Here is a 20,682-nt window from a genome sequence, read left to right on the forward strand (position 1 = left end):
GTATATAGGGGTATACAGCCAGGCCACATATATCCTGCTACCATATAGTATATAGGGGTATACAGCCAGGCCACATATATCCTGCTACCATATAGTATATAGGGGTATACAGCCAGGCCACATATATCCTGCTACCATATAGTATATAGGGGTATACAGGCCAGGCCACATATATCCTGCTACCATATAGTATATAGAGGTATACAGCCAGGCCACATATATCCTGCTACCATATAGTATATAGGGGTATACAGCCAGGCCACATATATCCTGCTACCATATAGTATATAGAGGTATACAGCCAGGCCACATATATCCTGCTACCATATAGTATATAGAGGTATACAGCCAGGCCACATATATCCTGCTACCATATAGTATATAGGGGTATACGGCCAGGCCACATATATCCTGCTACCATATAGTATATAGGGGTATACAGCCAGGCCACATATATCCTGCTACCATATAGTATATAGGGGTATACGGCCAGGCCACATATATCCTGCTACCATATAGTATATAGGGGTATACAGCTAGGCCACATATATCCTGCTACCATATAGTATATAGAGGTATACAGCCAGGCCACGTATATCCTGCTACCATATAGTATATAGAGGTATGCAGCCAGGCCACATATATCCTGCTACCATATAGTATATAGGGGTATACGGCCAGGCCACATATATCCTGCTACCATATAGTATATACAGGATATAACAGCTGACTATACGGCTATAGGGGTATACGGCCAGGCCACGTATATCCTGCTACCATATAGTATATAGGGGTATACAGCCAGGCCACATATATCCTGCTACCATATAGTATATAGGGGTATACGGCCAGGCCACATATATCCTGCTACCATATAGTATATAGAGGTATACAGCCAGGCCACATATATCCTGCTACCATATAGTATATAGAGGTATACGGCCAGGCCACATATATCCTGCTACCATATAGTATATAGGGGTATACAGCCAGGCCACATATATCCTGCTACCATATAGTATATAGAGGTATACGGCCAGGCCACGTATATCCTGCTACCATATAGTATATAGGGGTATACGGCCAGGCCACATATATCCTGCTACCATATAGTATATATCGGTATACGGCCAGGCCACATATATCCTGCTACCATATAGTATATAGGGGTATACAGCCAGGCCACATATATCCTGCTACCATATAGTATATAGAGGTATACAGCCAGGCCACATATATCCTGCTACCATATAGTACATAGGGGTATACGGCCAGGCCACATATATCCTGCTACCATATAGTATATAGAGGTATACGGCCAGGCCACATATATCCTGCTACCATATAGTATATACAGGATATAACAGCTGACTATATGGCTATAGGGGTATACGGCCAGGCCACATATATCCTGCTACCATATAGTATATACAGGATATAACAGCTGACTGTATGGCTATAGGGGTATACGGCCAGGCCACATATATCCTGCTACCATATAGTATATACAGGATATAACAGCTGACTATATGGCTATAGGGGTATACGGCCAGGCCACATATATCCTGCTACCATATAGTATATAGAGGTATACAGCCAGGCCACATATATCCTGCTACCATATAGTATATAGAGGTATACAGCCAGGCCACATATATCCTGCTACCATATAGTACATAGGGGTATATGGCCAGGCCACATATATCCTGCTACCATATAGTATATAGAGGTATACAGCCAGGCCACATATATCCTGCTACCATATAGTATATAGGGGTATACGGCCAGGCCACATATATCCTGCTACCATATAGTATATACAGGATATAACAGCTGACTATACGGCTATAGGGGTATACGGCTAGGCTATATACAGCCTGTTCGGCTATCACATACTTTGCATAAGAACAAAAAGCAGACAACAAAGAGTTAATGGAAGTTCTTTAGTCGTCTTTTCAGATACAGTCGCTATACAGAGATGCGGGAACAATAAAAACACATAATACAACGGTGCTTATGGGAGTGCAATAGGATATATATATATATATATATATATATATATATATATATATAAACACTTTTATGCAGTTTCCACAGGTCGAATCTTCATTCTCACAGTTTTTAGAGAGTAATCGGCTGGTCTGAACAACACCCAAACCACCCCGTTTTCTGCCTCGTATGGGACGTTATTCCTGGGATCATAGTGGCCGCCATTATAGTAGATGCCATTGAGGTTGGCGGCCTGGCAGTTGTTATACCACCACCCCCCTCCGTACATCTCGGCACAGTTCTCCTCCCACTTGTCACTGTCCCTATCGAAGGTGCTGAACCTCATGTTGCTGTGAGCGGTGAATTGTCGGTCGTCTTTCGATCCTTCCACCAGGGCGTCTCCGGCAGATCCTTCATAGTCGCTGACAGTAAGAGCATATCCCTCCACCTCAGATCCCAGGCGGAAATTGTATTCTGCAATCACCTGATTCCCCGACCAGTCTTCTAACTCTATTCTCAATATGGTCTCTTTTTGGCTGAGGAGATGGACGTTCTCATTGCCCAGCCACAGTTCTCCTCTCCCGGACGCATCCACACATCCAAATCCAGTCTTGTAGTCTTGCCACGTTCTGTTAAAGTTGACAGATCCGTCTTCCCTTTGTTGGAGTAAGATCCATCCTCCTAACTGGGTGTCTTGGTCGCAGAACACTGACAGGTCTTTATTGGATCCTTCAGGCCTGATTGTGAAAATGCCACTTTTGGCCCCAGAACTGTGTTTGTGGAGGATATCAGCACAGTCTAAAAAGAAATGCATGTCATCTGCATGTTACCCGCTTTATTCTCCTATGTACTGTGTATGTGTATGTATGTACTGTGTATGTGTATGTATGTTCTGTGTATGTATGTACTGTGTATGTATATATTGTGTATGTATGTACTGTGTATATATATGTATGTACTGTGTATGTATGTACTGTGTATGTGTATGTATGTACTGTGTATATATATGTATGTACTGTGTATGTATATATTGTGTATGTATGTACTGTGTATGTATATATTGTGTATGTATGTACTGTGTATGTATATATTGTGTATGTATATATTGTGTATGTATGTACTGTGTATGTATATATTGTGTATGTATATATTGTGTATGTATATATTGTGTATGTATGTACTGTGTATGTATATGTATGTACTGTGTATGTATATATTGTGTATGTATGTACTGTGTATGTATGTACTGTGTATATATATGTATATATTGTGTATGTATGTACTGTGTATGTGTATGTATGTACTGTGTATATATATATGTATGTACTGTGTATATATATGTATGTACTGTGTATGTATGTACTGTGTATGTATGTACTGTGTATGTGTATGTATGTACTGTGTATATATATATGTATGTACTGTGTATGTATATATTGTGTATGTATATATTGTGTATGTATGTACTGTGTATGTGTATGTATGTACTGTGTATATATATATGTATGTACTTTGTATGTATATATTGTGTATGTATATATTGTGTATGTATGTACTGTGTATGTGTATGTATGTACTGTGTATGTATATATTGTGTATGTATATATTGTGTATGTATATATTGTGTATGTATGTACTGTGTATGTATATGTATGTACTGTGTATGTATATATTGTGTATGTATGTACTGTGTATGTATGTACTGTGTATATATATGTATATATTGTGTATGTATGTACTGTGTATGTGTATGTATGTACTGTGTATATATATGTATGTACTGTGTATGTATGTATATATTGTGTATGTATGTACTGTGTATGTGTATGTATGTACTGTGTATGTATATATTGTGTATGTATGTACTGTGTATGTGTATGTATGTACTGTGTATGTATGTACTGTGTATATATATGTATATATTGTGTATGTATGTACTGTGTATGTGTATGTATGTACTGTGTATATATATGTATGTACTGTGTATGTATGTATATGTATGTACTGTGTATTCTTATGGTTACTAGTCAGACATGGCTTATTCTGCTCCCTAGATGTGTACGATTACTAAGTGTTTGGTATTTGCAGCATCTTTTCTGGCTTTTTGCTGATTGTGTCTACAAGGGTCTTAGAGTTCTTCTTCATCTTAGTGATGTTCTAAATGGGTGATATGGTTTAATAAGCGGTTCCTGGTATAACCCGAGGAGTGGGCCGCGTCTAACGGGAGGGCTTGTGTCCTGTTTCCTAGCGTGTGACTGCAGATCCTTGTTCCTCCTCTGTAAGCATCCTGCTGGATATGTTGTTATAGTGGTGACTTATGTGTTTTCCGGACTCACTATCTGACGCTAGCGCTGTATCTATGACTTGGATTTACCTGTCCCAGTGTAATCTCCAGTCACTTTCACTCCTGTCTGCACAGTGCGGGCCCCAAAATCTGGGGTGTCTTCCTCGCTGTTTTCATGCTGGATCGGGCCAAGGTCTTCGAATACGGGCCCGCTCTTGACTTGCTTTGACTGGTACCCGTCCTTTGCGCTGCTACTGCTGTATACTGTCTTGGTAGATGTGGAGCTAGAGGTGGCTTTGGTTTTCACAGGTGTGAAGCTGGGAGAGCCGTGATCTATGTGGCTAAAGTCATCAAACTCATCGTCTCCAGTGATAGAGCCCTGGGTTTTGGTGCTGCTCATCGTCTTGCCGCTAACAAAGTCTTCCCAGGTTGGGAGGTCGATCCCTCCGGTGCTCGATCCCCCTGTGACCCGAATGTTGTAGGTGCCGTCGGCTCCTAGCTCCCCCTTTCCTTCTTCCTTCAGCTTCTCTAGTCGCTCACACTCTTCTCCACCGCTCCATACCTCACTGATCTCCTCCTTGGTTCCAGTCGGCCCCCTGGTAATTCTCTTTTGAATGGTTTTAGTACATGAAATAGTGCGGCTAGCTGAAGCCCCTGCCCCCGCCTTACTGGGCTGTCCGCTCGGATCCCCATAGATGACAAAGTCAGTGGTCTGAGACGGCAGACCCCCCGCCACATTAGGGACATACTTAGTAGACGTCGGCTGCCCCGTTACCTCTTTTCCCAATTTCCCTTCTAGCACAAAGGAATATTGGTTAATGTCCGAGAACATGGGATACTTTTCCTTCTCCTGAGCCAGAGTTTTGTATCTGGAGTCGACGGTGGAATCCTTCATGGGCTTCATCTTCAGGATGGGGAGAGGGTTGATGTTTGGCCTCAGATCGGTGGACTCGGCCTGTAGGAGCTGTTTCTGGATGTTCTCGTAGCTCGTCACATCCACATTGAAGTCCACCCCCTTGGCACATGATCCCTTACAGGCACGAAGCTTAATATCGATATCGACCTACAAACAAGGGGGTAACGTTAGTGGCTGGGGTGAAGGAGAGCCGCCATGGGTGAGATATAGAGGATCACTTGGGACTAACCTCAAGCCGCTTCATCTCCACCACCTGCTCTCTGATGTTCTTCTGTAACATCTGGATTCGCTCTATTTGCCGGGAAACTTTTACTTTCAAAATGTCAATTTTCTGCCTTAGGTTATCGGACACCTGGTTGTAAGAGCCATCGGTCTCTGAAGAAGACACAAGCAGATGCATTACCCTGTGCAGGATAGCCCCAACAGGAAGGTACAAGGGTAATAGAGGCACAAAGTAAGCAGCGTATCCACCGATACTACCGATACCACCAATACCACCAATACCACCGATACTACCCATACTACCGATACAAGCAGATGCATTACCCTGTGCAGGATAGCCCCAACAGGAAGGTACAAGGGTAATACTACCGATACCACCCATACTACCCATACTACCGATATTACCAATACCACCAATACCACCAATACTACCGATACCACCGATACTACCCATACTACCCATACTACCGATACAAGCAGATGCATTACCCTGAGCAGGATAGCCCCAACAGGAAGGTACAAGGGTAATACTACCTATACCACCCATACTACCGATATTACCAATACCACCAATACTACCAATACCACCGATACTACCCATACTACCCATACTACCGATACAAGCAGATGCATTACCCTGTGCAGGATAGCCCCAACAGGAAGGTACAAGGGTAATAGAGGCACAAAGTAAGCAGCGTATCCACCGATACTACCGATACCACCAATACCACCGATACTACCGATACTACCGATACTACCCATACTACCAATACTACCGATACAAGCAGATGCATTACCCTGTGCAGGATAGCCCCAACAGGAAGGTACAAGGGTAATACTACCGATACCACCCATACTACCGATATTACCAATACCACCAATACCACCGATACCACCGATACTACCCATACTACCCATACTACCGATACAAGCAGATGCATTACCCTGTGCAGGATAGCCCCAACAGGAAGGTACAAGGGTAATAGAGGCACAAAGTAAGCAGCGTATCCACCGATACTACCGATACCACCGATACTACCGATGCAAGCAGATGCATTACCCTGTGCAGGATAGCCCCAACAGGAAGGTACAAGGGTAATAGAGGCACAAAGTAAGAAGCGTATCCACCGATACTACCGATACCACCGATACCACCGATATTACCGATACCACCCATACTACCAATACCACCGATACCACCGATACTACCCATACTACCGATACTACCGATACAAGCAGATGCATTACCCTGTGCAGGATAGCCCCAACAGGAAGGTACAAGGGTAATAGAGGCACAAAGTAAGCAGCGTATCCACCGATACTACCGATACCACCAATACCACCAATACCACCGATACTACCGATACTACCCATACTACCGATACTACCGATACAAGCAGATGCATTACCCTGTGCAGGATAGCCCCAACAGGAAGGTACAAGGGTAATAGAGGCACAAAGTAAGCAGCGTATCCACCGATACTACCGATACCACCAATACCACCGATACTACCCATACTACCAATACTACCGATACAAGCAGATGCATTACCCTGTGCAGGATAGCCCCAACAGGAAGGTACAAGGGTAATAGAGGCACAAAGTAAGCAGCGTATCCACCGATACTACCAATACCACCGATACCACCGATATTACCGATACCACCCATACTACCGATACCACCGATACTACCCATACTACCAATACTACCGATACAAGCAGATGCATTACCCTGTGCAGGATAGCCCCAACAGGAAGGTACAAGGGTAATAGAGGCACAAAGTAAGCAGCGTATCCACCGATACTACCGATACCACCAATACCACCGATACTACCCATACTACCAATACTACCGATACAAGCAGATGCATTACCCTGTGCAGGATAGCCCCAACAGGAAGGTACAAGGGTAATAGAGGCACAAAGTAAGCAGCGTATCCACCGATACTACCAATACCACCGATACCACCGATATTACCGATACCACCCATACTACCGATACCACCGATACTACCCATACTACCAATACTACCGATACAAGCAGATGCATTACCCTGTGCAGGATAGCCCCAACAGGAAGGTACAAGGGTAATAGAGGCACAAAGTAAGCAGCGTATCCACCGATACTACCGATACCACCAATACCACCGATACTACCGATACTACCCATACTACCGATACTACCGATACAAGCAGATGCATTACCCTGTGCAGGATAGCCCCAACAGGAAGGTACAAGGGTAATAGAGGCACAAAGTAAGCAGCGTATCCACCGATACTACCAATACTACCGATACTACCGATACTACCCATACTACCGATACAACCAATACCACTGATACTACCCATACTACCGATACTACCCATACTACCAATACTACCAATACCACCGATACTACCCATACTACCAATACTACCGATACAAGCAGATGCATTACCCTGAGCAGGATAGCCCCTAAACGCTAGGACACCTAACAGGAAGGTATAAGGGTTATAGAGGCACAAAGTAAGCAGCATATCCACCAATATTACCGATACCACCCATACTACCGATACTACCGATACCACCCATTCTACCGATACCACCCATACTACTGATACTAACAATACTACCGATACCACCTATACTACTGATACTACCGATACCACCCATACTACCGATACCACCCATACTACTGATTCTACCGATACCACCCATACTACAGATACCACCCATACTACCGACACTACCCATACTACCGATACAAGCAGATGCATTACCCTGTGCAGGATAGCCCCTAAACGCTAGGACACCTAACAGGAAGGTACAAGGGTTATAGAGGCACAAAGTAAGCAGCATATCCACCAATATTACCGATATCACCCATACTACCGATACTACCGATACCACCCATACTACCGATACTATCAATACCGCCCATACTACAGATTCTACCGATACCACCCATACTATCGATACCACCCATACTACAGATACCACCCATACTACAGATACCACCCATACTACTGATACTACCGATACCACCCATACTACCGATACCACCCATACTACTGATTCTACCGATACCACCCATACTACAGATACCACCCATACTACCGATACTACCCATACTACCGATACAAGCAGATGCATTACCCTGTGCAGGATAGCCCCTAAACGCTAGGACACCTAACAGGAAGGTACAAGGGTTATAGAGGCACAAAGTAAGCAGCATATCCACCAATATTACCGATACCACCGATACCACCGATACTACCGATACTACCGATACCACCCATACTACAGATACCACCCATACTACCGATACCACCCATACTACTGATACCACCCATACTACCGATACCACCCATACTACAGATACCACCCATACTACCGATACTACCCATACTACCGATACAAGCAGATGCATTACCCTGTGCAGGATAGCCCCTAAACGCTAGGACACCTAATAGGAAGGTACAAGGGTTATAGAGGCACAAAGTAAGCAGCATATCCACCAATATTACCGATACCACCCATACTACCGATACTACCGATACCACCCATACTACCGATACTACCGATACCACCCATACTACTGATACTACCGATACCACCCATACTACTGATACTAACAATACTACCGATACCACCCATACTACTGATACTAGCGATACCACCCATACTACTGATACCACCCATACTACCGATACCACCCATACTACTGATACTAGCGATACCACCCATACTACTGATACCACCCATACTACTGATACTACCGATACCACCCATACTACCGATACTACCGATACCACCCATACTACTGATACTACCGATACCACCCATACTACTGATACCACCCATACTACCGATACCACCCATACTACTGATACTAGCGATACCACCCATACTACTGATACCACCCATACTACTGATACTACCGATACCACCCATACTACTGATGCTACCAATACTACCGCTATCACCCATACTACTGATACTACCGATACCACCCATACTACCGATACTACCGATTCCACCCATACTGTGATATCACTGATGTGTGACATAAGTGGTGTGTGTGACATCAGCGGTGTGTGTGACATCAGCGGTGTGTGACATCAGGAGAGCACCAGGTTACAGGAAACATATCAGGTTCCATATACTTTGCTGTTACATCCTTGTCTCTCTCCTATGTAACATCAGTATTCAGTGGCATCGGCCAGAGCCCCCCTGGGACATTAGGTTTGGGCTCTATGGTCACGCATGGCAAGCTGGTGGTCACATGAGGCAGGCAGGTCTGCCCCAATATCAGGTCAGACACTAATGAAGTAGATTTGCATCTCCAGTGCTCAACACATTTGTTCCCATTTTGTTTTACATTTAGCATTGGAAAAGCTCCTGACCCCTATACCACTATGTCCCAGGGGGGCTCTGGCCGATGCCAGCGACTACTGATGTTACATGAGAGAGACAAGAATGTAACAACAAAGTAAATGGAACCTGATATGTTTCCTGTAACCTGGCGCTCTCCTGATGTCACACACACCACTGATATCACACACACCGCTGATGTCACACACACCACTGATGTCACACACACCACTAATGTCACACACACCACTAATGTCACACACACCACTGATGTCACACACCACTGATGTCACACACACCACTAATGTCACACACCACTGATGTCACACACCACTGATGTCACACACCGTTGATGTCACACACACCACTGATGTCACACAACGCTGATGTCACACAACGCTGATGTCACACACACCACTGATGTCACACACACCACTGATGTCACGCACCCCACTGATGTCACACACACCACTGGTACTTACGCTGGGCAGCCACCAGGTTATCCTTGAGTTGTTTATAGGTTTCTTTGGTTCTGATGTCGATAGATTCATAACTGGTTTCACTGTCCTTTAGTTTTTTCTTAATTGCATCAATTCTGGTGTTAAATTCTTTGTCCGTCTTGTCTGATAAACCTTGAATTCTGCATCCGGAAGGACATTTAGGACCCTGCAGAGGAGAGATGGATATTTGTATATGATCCCTTATAACTATAACCCCTCATACACTTATTACCCTGCAGATAGTATATATCCTTATAGCTATAACCCCTCATATACTTATTACCCTGCAGATAGTATATAATCCTTATAGCTATAACCCCCATACACTTATTACCCTGCAGATAGTATATAGTCCCTTATAGCTATAACCCCTCATATACTTATTACCCTGCAGATAGTATATATCCTTATAGCTATAACCCCTCATACACTTATTACCCTGCAGATAGTATATAGTCCCTTATAGCTATAACCCCTCATATACTTATTACCCTGCAGATAGTATATATCCTTATAGCTATAACCCCTCATATACTTATTACCCTGCAGATAATATATATCCTTATAGATATAACCCCTCATATACTTATTACCCTGCAGATAGTATATAATCCTTATAGCTATAGCCCCTCATATACCTATTACCCTGCAGATACTATATAATCCTTATAGCTATAACCCCTCATATACTTATTACCCTGCAGATAGTATATAATCCTTATAGCTATAACCCCCATACACTTATTACCCTGCAGATAGTATATAGTCCCTTATAGCTATAACCCCTCATATACTTATTACCCTGCAGATAATATATATCCTTATAGATATAACCCCTCATATACTTATTACCCTGCAGATAATATATATCCTTATAGATATAACCCCTCATATACTTATTACCCTGCAGATAGTATATATCCTTATAGCTATAACCCCTCATACACTTATTACCCTGCAGATAATATATATCCTTATAGCTATAACCACTCATACACTTATTACCCTGCAGATAGTATATAGTCCCTTATAGCTATAACCCCTCATACACTTATTACCCTGCAGATAGTATATATCCTTATAGCTATAATCCCTCATACACTTATTACCCTGCAGATAGTATATAGTCCCTTATAGCTATAACCCCTCATATACTTATTACCCTGCAGATAGTATATATCCTTATAGCTATAACCCCTCATATACTTATTACCCTGCAGATAGTATGTATCCTTATAGCTATAACCCCTCATATACTTATTACCCTGCAGATAGTATATAATCCTTATAGCTATAACCCCTCATATACTTATTACCCTGCAGATAGTATATATCCTTATAGCTATAACCCCTCATATACTTATTACCCTGCAGATAATATATATCCTTATAGCTATAACCCCTCATATACTTATTACCCTGTAGATAATATATATCCTTATAGCTATAACCCCTCATACACTTATTACCCTGCAGATAGTATATATCCTTATAGCTATAACCCCTCATACACTTATTACCCTGCAGATAGTATATAGTCCCTTATAGCTATAACCCCTCATATACTTATTACCCTGCAGATAGTATATATCCTTATAGCTATAACCCCTCATACATTTATTACCCTGCAGATAGTATATATCCTTATAGCTATAACCCCTCATACACTTATTACCCTGCAGATATTATATAATCCCTTATAGCTATAATCCCTCATATACTTATTACCCTGCAGATACTATATAATCCTTATAGCTATAACCCCTCATACACTTATTACCCTGCAGATAGTATATAATCCCTTATAGCTATAACCCCTCATACACTTATTACCCTGCAGATAGTATATAATCCTTATAGCTATAACCCCTCATACACTTATTACCCTGCAGATAGTATATAATCCTTATAGCTATACCCCTCATACACTTATTACCCTGCAGATAGTATATATATCCTTATAGCTATAACCCCTCATACACTTATTACCCTGCAGATAGTATATAGTCCCTTATAGCTATAACCCCTCATACACTTATTACCCTGCAGATAGTATATATATCCTTATAGCTATAACCCCTCATCAGTAGTGGATCATAATAGGGGCGTTTCGGCCGGCAGGCCGGGGCCCTGAGCTCCTGGGGGGCCCATGACCACGCAAAAAGACTAATACTTTCAGTGGTGTATTGTCTCCTGGCTACACTTCCGCCATGATTTGCAAAAATCACAGTTTTTTTATGGCAATTTTGCACAAATCATGACATTATCTGTCCTGTACTATGAACGCCAGGCTAGTGCTGCCATAGTTACAGTGGGGTGGGGGGACCCAGGCTTGGTGAACAGCCCAGGGCCTATGGTAAAGTTAATCCGCCCCTGCCCCTCATACACTTATTACCCTGCAGATAGTATATATCCTTATAGCTATAACCCCTCATACACTTATTACCCTGCAGATAATATATATATTCTTATAGCTATAACCCCTCATACACTTATTACCCTGCAGATAGTATATAATCCCTTATAGCTATAACCCCTCATACACTTATTACCCTGCAGATAGTATATAATCCCTTATAGCTATAACCCCCTCATACACTTATTACCCTGCAGATAATATATATCCTTATAGCTATAACCCCTCATACACTTATTACCCTGCAGATAATATATATCCTTATAGCTATAACCCCTCATACACTTATTACCCTGCAGATAGTATATAGTCCTTATAGCTATAACCCCTCATACACTTATTACCCTGCAGATAGTATATATCCTTATAGCTATAACCCCTCATACACTTATTACCCTGCAGATAATATATATCCTTATAGCTATAACCCCTCATACACTTATTACCCTGCAGATAGTATATAATACCTTATAGCTATAATCCCTCATACACTTATTACCCTGCAGATAATATATATCCTTATAGCTATAACCCCTCATACACTTATTACCCTGCAGATAGTATATAATCCCTTATAGCTATAATCCCTCATACACTTATTACCCTGCAGATAGTATATGATCCTTATAGCTATAACCCCTCATACACTTATTACCCTGCAGATAGTATATAATCCTTATAGCTATAACCCCTCTTACACAAATATAAGAAGATACTAATGTACAAATGTACTAATATACTACTAAATGGCTATGTTCACACTACGTAAGAGACCGGCTGTTTCCTGACCTGGCCGGGTCACCGAACTAACAGTCTCAGAAAAGATCCTCCCGGCCAGAATCTGCAGTACCGGACGGATGATCTTTAGCACCGCTGTGTGCACTGTCAGTTTTCTACGGCGCCACTAGGGATCCTGGCCGGAGTGTATACTATGGGGGGGATTTAGGAAGACCGGAGTACAAGTACATTAGGTCCCGCCCCTTTCCCCCTTTCCCCCTAAAGGATGCACTAAGAGGCGCACAACATCGGGTGAGCAGGGCATACGGCAGGCGTACAGCATGGAGAAGGGGCGAATCTGCACCTTCTCCCTGGCGTACACCTCGGGCGGACCGTTCACAAATGTCCCCCTATGTGTATACACTCCGGCCGGGATTCCCTCAGAAGGCAGCACTACAAAAGTTCCGTGGGAATCATGGCCGTTGTAACAACGGCCGTGATTGCCACGGAACTTACGTTGTGTGAACATAGCCTACTAACGTACAAATATACTAATGTACTAATGCACAAGTATACTAATGTACAAATATACTAATGTGCAAATATAATAATGTGCAAATATACTAATATACTAATGTGCAAATATAATAATGTGCAAATATACTAATATACTAATGTGCAAATATAATAATGTGCAAATATACTAATGTGCAAATATAATAATGTGCAAATATACTAATATACTAATGTACTAATATACTAATGTACAAATATAATAATGTGCAAATATACTAATATACTAATGTACAAATATAATAATGTGCAAATATACTACTATACTAATGTACAAATATACTAATGTGCAAATATACTAATGTGCAAATATACTAATATACTAATGTGCAAATATACTAATGTACAAATATACTAATGTGCAAATATACTAATGTACAAATATACTAATGTGCAAATATACTAATGTACTAATATACTAATGTGCAAATATAATAATGTGCAAATATACTAATGTGCAAATATACTACTATACTAATATACTAATGCACAAATATACTAATGTACAAATTTACTAATGTGCAAATATACTAATGTACAAATATACTAATGTGCAAATATACTACTATACTAATGTACAAATATACTAATGTGCAAATATAATAATGTGCAAATATACTAATATACTAATGTGCAAATATAATAATGTGCAAATATACTAATATACTAATGTGCAAATATAATAATGTGCAAATATACTACTATACTAATGTACTAATATACTAATATACTAATGCACAAATATACTAATGTACAAATATAATAATGTGCAAATATACTACTATACTAATGCACAAGTATACTAATGTACAAATATACTAATGTGCAAATATAATAATGTGCAAATATACTACTATACTAATGTACTAATATACTAATGTGCAAATATAATAATGTGCAAATATACTACTATACTAATGTACTAATATACTAATGTGCAAATATAATAATGTGCAAATATACTAATATACTAATGTGCAAATATACTAATGTGCAAATATACTACTATACTAATGTACAAATATACTAATGTGCAAATATACTACTATACTAATGTACTAATATACTAATGTGCAAATATACTACTATACTAATGTACTAATATACTAATGTGCAAATATAATAATGTGCAAATATACTAATGTGCAAATATACTACTATACTAATATACTAATGCACAAATATACTAATGTACAAATTTACTAATGTGCAAATATACTAATGTACAAATATACTAATGTGCAAATATACTAATATACTAATGTACTAATATACTAATGTGCAAATATACTAATATACTAATGTACAAATATACTAATGTGAAAATATAATAATGTACTAATATACTAATGTGCAAATATAATAATGTGCAAATATACTAATATACTAATGTGCAAATATAATAATGTACAAATATACTAATGTGCAAATATAATAATGTGCAAATATACTACTATACTAATGTACAAATATACTAATGTGCAAATATACTACTATACTAATGTGCAAATATAATGTGCAAATATACTACTATACTAATGTACAAATATACTAATGTGCAAATATACTACTATACTAATGTACAAATATACTAATGTGCTAATATACTACTATACTAATGTACAAATATACTAATGTACAAATATACTAATGTGCAAATATAATAATGTGCAAATATACTACTATACTAATGTACAAATATACTAATGTGCAAATATACTACTATACTAATGTGCAAATATAATGTGCAAATATACTACTATACTAATGTACAAATATACTAATGTGCAAATATACTACTATACTAATGTACAAATATACTAATGTGCTAATATACTAATGTGCAAATATAATGTGCAAATATACTACTATACTAATGTACAAATATACTAATGTACTAATGTACAAATATACTAATGTGCAAATATAATAATGTGCAAATATACTACTATACTAATGTACAAATATACTAATGTGCTAATATACTAATGTGCAAATATACTAATGTACAAATATACTAATGTGCAAATATACTAATGTACAAATATACTAATGTACTAATGTACAAATATACTAATGTGCAAATATACTACTATACTAATGTACTAATATACTAATGTGCAAATATACTACTATACTAATGTACTAATATACTAATGTGCAAATATACTACTATACTAATGTACTAATATACTAATGTGCAAATATACTACTATACTAATGTACAAATATACTAATGTACTAATGTACAAATATACTAATGTGCAAATATACTACTATACTAATGCACAAATATACTAATGTACAAATATAATAATGTGCAAATATACTACTATACTAATGTACTAATATACTAATGTGCAAATATACTACTATACTAATGTACAAGTATACTAATGTACTAATATACTAATGTGCAAATATACTAATATACTAATGCACAAATATACTAATGTACAAATATACTAATGTGAAAATATAATAATGTACAAATATACTAATGTGCAAATATACTACTATACTAATGTACAAGTATACTAATGTACAAATATACTAATGTGCAAATATAATAATGTGCAAATATACTACTATACTAATGTACAAGTATACTAATGTACTAATATACTAATGTGCAAATATAATAATGTACAAGTATACTAATGTACTAATATACTAATGTGCAAATATGCTAATGTACAAATATACTAATGTACAAATATACTAATGTGCAAATATACTAATGTGCAAATATACTACTATACTAATGTACAAATATACTAATGTGCAAATATACTAATGTACAAATATACTAATGTACAAATATACTAATGTGCAAATATAACAATGTGCAAATATAACAATGTGCAAATATACTACTATACTAATGTACTAATATACTAATGTACAAATATACTACTATACTAATGTACAAATATACTAATGTGCAAATATACTAATGTACAAATATACTAATGTACAAATATACTAATGTGCAAATATAACAATGTGCAAATATAACAATGTGCAAATATACTACTATACTAATGTACTAATATACTAATGTACAAATATACTACTATACTAATGTACAAATATACTAATGTGCAAATATACTAATATACTAATGTGCAAATATAATAATGTACAAATATACTACTATACTAATGTACTAATATACTAATGTGCAAATATACTAATATACTAATGTGCAAATATAATAATGTACAAATATACTACTATACTAATGTACTAATATACTAATGTGCAAATATACTAATATACTAATGTGCAAATATACTAATGTGCAAATATACTACTATACTAATGTACAAATATACTAATGTACAAATATACTAATGTGCAAATATACTACTATACTAATGTACAAATATACTAATGTGCAAATATACTAATGTACAAATATACTAATGTACAAATATACTAATGTGCAAATATAACAATGTGCAAATATAACAATGTGCAAATATACTACTATACTAATGTACTAATATACTAATGTACAAATATACTACTATACTAATGTACAAATATACTAATGTGCAAATATACTAATATACTAATGTGCAAATATAATAATGTACAAATATACTACTATACTAATGTACTAATATACTAATGTGCAAATATACTAATATACTAATGTGCAAATATAATAATGTACAAATATACTACTATACTAATGTACTAATATACTAATGTGCAAATATACTAATATACTAATGTGCAAATATAATAATGTACAAATATACTACTATACTAATGTACTAATATACTAATGTGCAAATATACTAATATACTAATGTACTAATATACTAATGTACAAGTATACTAATGTGCAAATATAATAATGTGCAAATATACTACTATACTAATGTGCAAATATAATAATGTACAAATATACTACTATACTAATGTACAAATATACTAATGTACTAATGTACAAGTATACTAATGTGCAAATATAATAATGTGCAAATATACTACTATACTAATGTACAAATATACTAATGTACTAATGTACAAGTATACTAATGTGCAAATATAATAATGTGCAAATATACTACTATACTAATGTACAAATATACTAATGTACAAATATACTAATGTGCAAATATAATAATGTGCAAATATACTACTATACTAATGTACAAATATACTAATGTGCAAATATACTACTATACTAATGTACAAATATACTAATGTGCAAATATACTACTATACTAATGTGCAAATATACTAATGTACAAATATACTTATGTGCAAATATACTACTATACTAATGTGCAAATATAATGTGCAAATATACTACTATACTAATGTACAAATATACTAATGTACTAATGTACAAGTATACTAATGTGCAAATATAATAATGTGCAAATATACTAATGTGCAAATATAATAATGTGCAAATATACTACTATACTAATGTACAAATATACTAATGTGCAAATATATTAATATACTAATGTGCAAATATAATAATGTGCAAATATACTACTATACTAATGTACTAATATACTAATGTGCAAATATAATAATGTGCAAATATACTACTATACTAATGTACTAATATACTAATGTGCAAATATACTACTATACTAATGTACAAATATACTAATGTGCAAATATAATAATGTGCAAATATACTACTATACTAATGTACAAATATACTAATGTGCTAATATACTAATGTGCAAATATAATGTGCAAATATACTACTATACTAATGTACAAATATACTACTATACTAATGTACAAATATACTACTATACTAATGTACAAATATACTAATGTGCAAATAAAATAATGTGTAAATATACTACTATACTAATATACTAATGCACAAATATACTAATGTACAAATATACTAATGTGCAAATATACTAATGTACAAATATACTAATGTGCAAATATACTAATGTACTAATATACTAATGTAGTAATATACTAATATACTAATGTACAAATATACTAATATACTAATGTACTAATATACTAATGTAGTAATATACTAATATACTAATGTAGTAATATACTAATATAATAATGTACTAATATACTAATGTAGTAATGCAGAAGCCTTAGCACCTGTCTGATGGATGGGGGAGTGAGAGTAGGAATCTGGGAGCGCTAGGACTAACAGTATCATTTGCTGTAATGTATTATAGACTTGCTGACGTATAGAGCAGCCGTACCCAGTCATCATCCGCACAGACTTGCCAGTTACTTTCTTGCTTGCATCCGCCATCAGCTTTCTGTTCTGTAAGTCGGGGGCCACGACCAGTTGCTCCGGCTTCCTCGAAGGTCTCCTGTGACTAATGCAGAGACAATACAGATTGATATATCATCAGAGTGACTGGTATATAACAGGGCTAAGAACCCCAGACATTAGAGCCGCCAAACCCATTGATATTGCTGGGAGCTCTATATATAATCATTAGTCTATGCTTCATCCTAGTATCTGCTTCTAGTCGTGTGAATTCAGCATCTGATATAACTATATTATCAGGTAGATGAGCGCGAGGGCTCGGCCTGACGCCACATAAACAGTAACAACAATATGTTCTACAAGGAACGTCCAGGGTGACGTGCTGCATTATGGCGTATGGCGTCCCTGATGAAACTAGAATACAGAGCATGACCCCCCGGCTAGGTGAGCTGTTGTACCAGTAATAAAGTCCTGTTATTTATCTATATATATAAATACTTATAGAACATTATATAGAATAATCGTGTCCTACCCGAGCAACGGCCACAAGGCAGAGCCACAAGGCGACCAGTGCTGCTCTCAGCTTCATGTTGCTTTGGCTGAAGGATCTCGTGTGGGCTCCGGGTCCCGGGGTCCTTTATAAGGCGGCTCACCAGTCTGAACTGGTTGCTCCATCCGGCTCTGTTTACCGAGCTAATAGGACCTCTGGCCGCTCCCGTCCTGCTCACGATTGCTCAAGCTCTGACCCCACTGACCCCACGATCTCTGACCTGATGTTCCCGCATTGTAACTAGAAAAGAAAAAAACATGTAAGAAAGATAAAAAGCGTGGGACAAAACCAGTAAACAGGTGGAAGAGGCATCATGGCCGTTCTCTAATCATTAATGAACGGACACTGATTTCCCAAAATGTTCTCCAGCCATGATACAGTTACCAGGAATGAAGAGGAGTATGATGGGGACATCACAACGGACACAATGAACGGCCTGGGGAAAGTTACCGGATGGAGAGAGCCGGATGCCAGGCCTGCACTGGTTACACTATTATAAGGAGGCAATGATCTGTATGGGTCTCCCATGTAGGGGGGACCTAGGGGTTCTGGGTCATTCCAGATACCGCACTGTGCTCCTGGGACCAGTAGTACGCCACTCTAGACTATATCGATATCATATAAATGGAGGTTTTGCAATCTCTTATGGTAGCGGTATTCTTTCTAGGCCTCTTGTTGGCAGTGAATATTGCAGTGTGGCCCCCAGAAGTGTGGTGTACCTGCCCCAGGAGTGTGGTGTACCTGCCCCCAGGAGTGTGGTGTACCTGCCCCCAGGAGTGTGGTGTACCTGCCCCCAGGAGTGTGGTGTACTGGCCCCCAGGAGTGTGGTGTACCTGCCCCAGGAGTGTGGTGTACCTGCCCCCAGGAGTGTGGTGTACTGGCCCCCAGGAGTGTGGTGTACCTGCCCCAGGAGTGTGGTGTACCTGCC

The 20,682-nt window shown here is 38.0% G+C and overlaps 1 protein-coding gene across 1 annotated transcript; it reads right to left on the bottom strand.

The window, feature by feature from the left end:
- Positions 1-1,929: 1,929 nt before the first annotated feature.
- On the bottom strand, positions 1,930-19,843 carry LOC138797916 (fibrinogen alpha chain-like). Its single transcript, XM_069978718.1, has 6 exons — positions 19,737-19,843; positions 19,191-19,310; positions 10,248-10,431; positions 5,419-5,564; positions 4,364-5,336; positions 1,930-2,787 (listed from the first exon to the last, which is right to left on the bottom strand). Exons 1-6 carry the CDS (start codon positions 19,791-19,793, stop codon positions 2,081-2,083), a joined length of 2,187 nt encoding a protein of 728 aa, XP_069834819.1. The 5' UTR covers positions 19,794-19,843; the 3' UTR covers positions 1,930-2,080.
- Positions 19,844-20,682: the final 839 nt, after the last annotated feature.

This window comes from Dendropsophus ebraccatus, chromosome 7, assembly GCF_027789765.1.
Source record: "Dendropsophus ebraccatus isolate aDenEbr1 chromosome 7, aDenEbr1.pat, whole genome shotgun sequence".
Lineage (NCBI taxonomy): Eukaryota > Metazoa > Chordata > Amphibia > Anura > Hylidae > Dendropsophus > Dendropsophus ebraccatus.

Excerpts from the sequence above, each read along its gene's own strand:
- LOC138797916 (XM_069978718.1), bottom strand. The coding sequence starts at position 19,793 with ATGAAGCTGAGAGCAGCACTGGTCGCCTTGTGGCTCTGCCTTGTGGCC. Across the intron at positions 10,432-19,190 it reads TCTGTGCGGATGATGACTGG|GGTCCTAAATGTCCTTCCGG; the intron begins GTACGGCTGCTC and ends TCTCCTCTGCAG. Across the intron at positions 2,788-4,363 it reads TGGAGATTACACTGGGACAG|ACTGTGCTGATATCCTCCAC; the intron begins GTAAATCCAAGT and ends ATTTCTTTTTAG.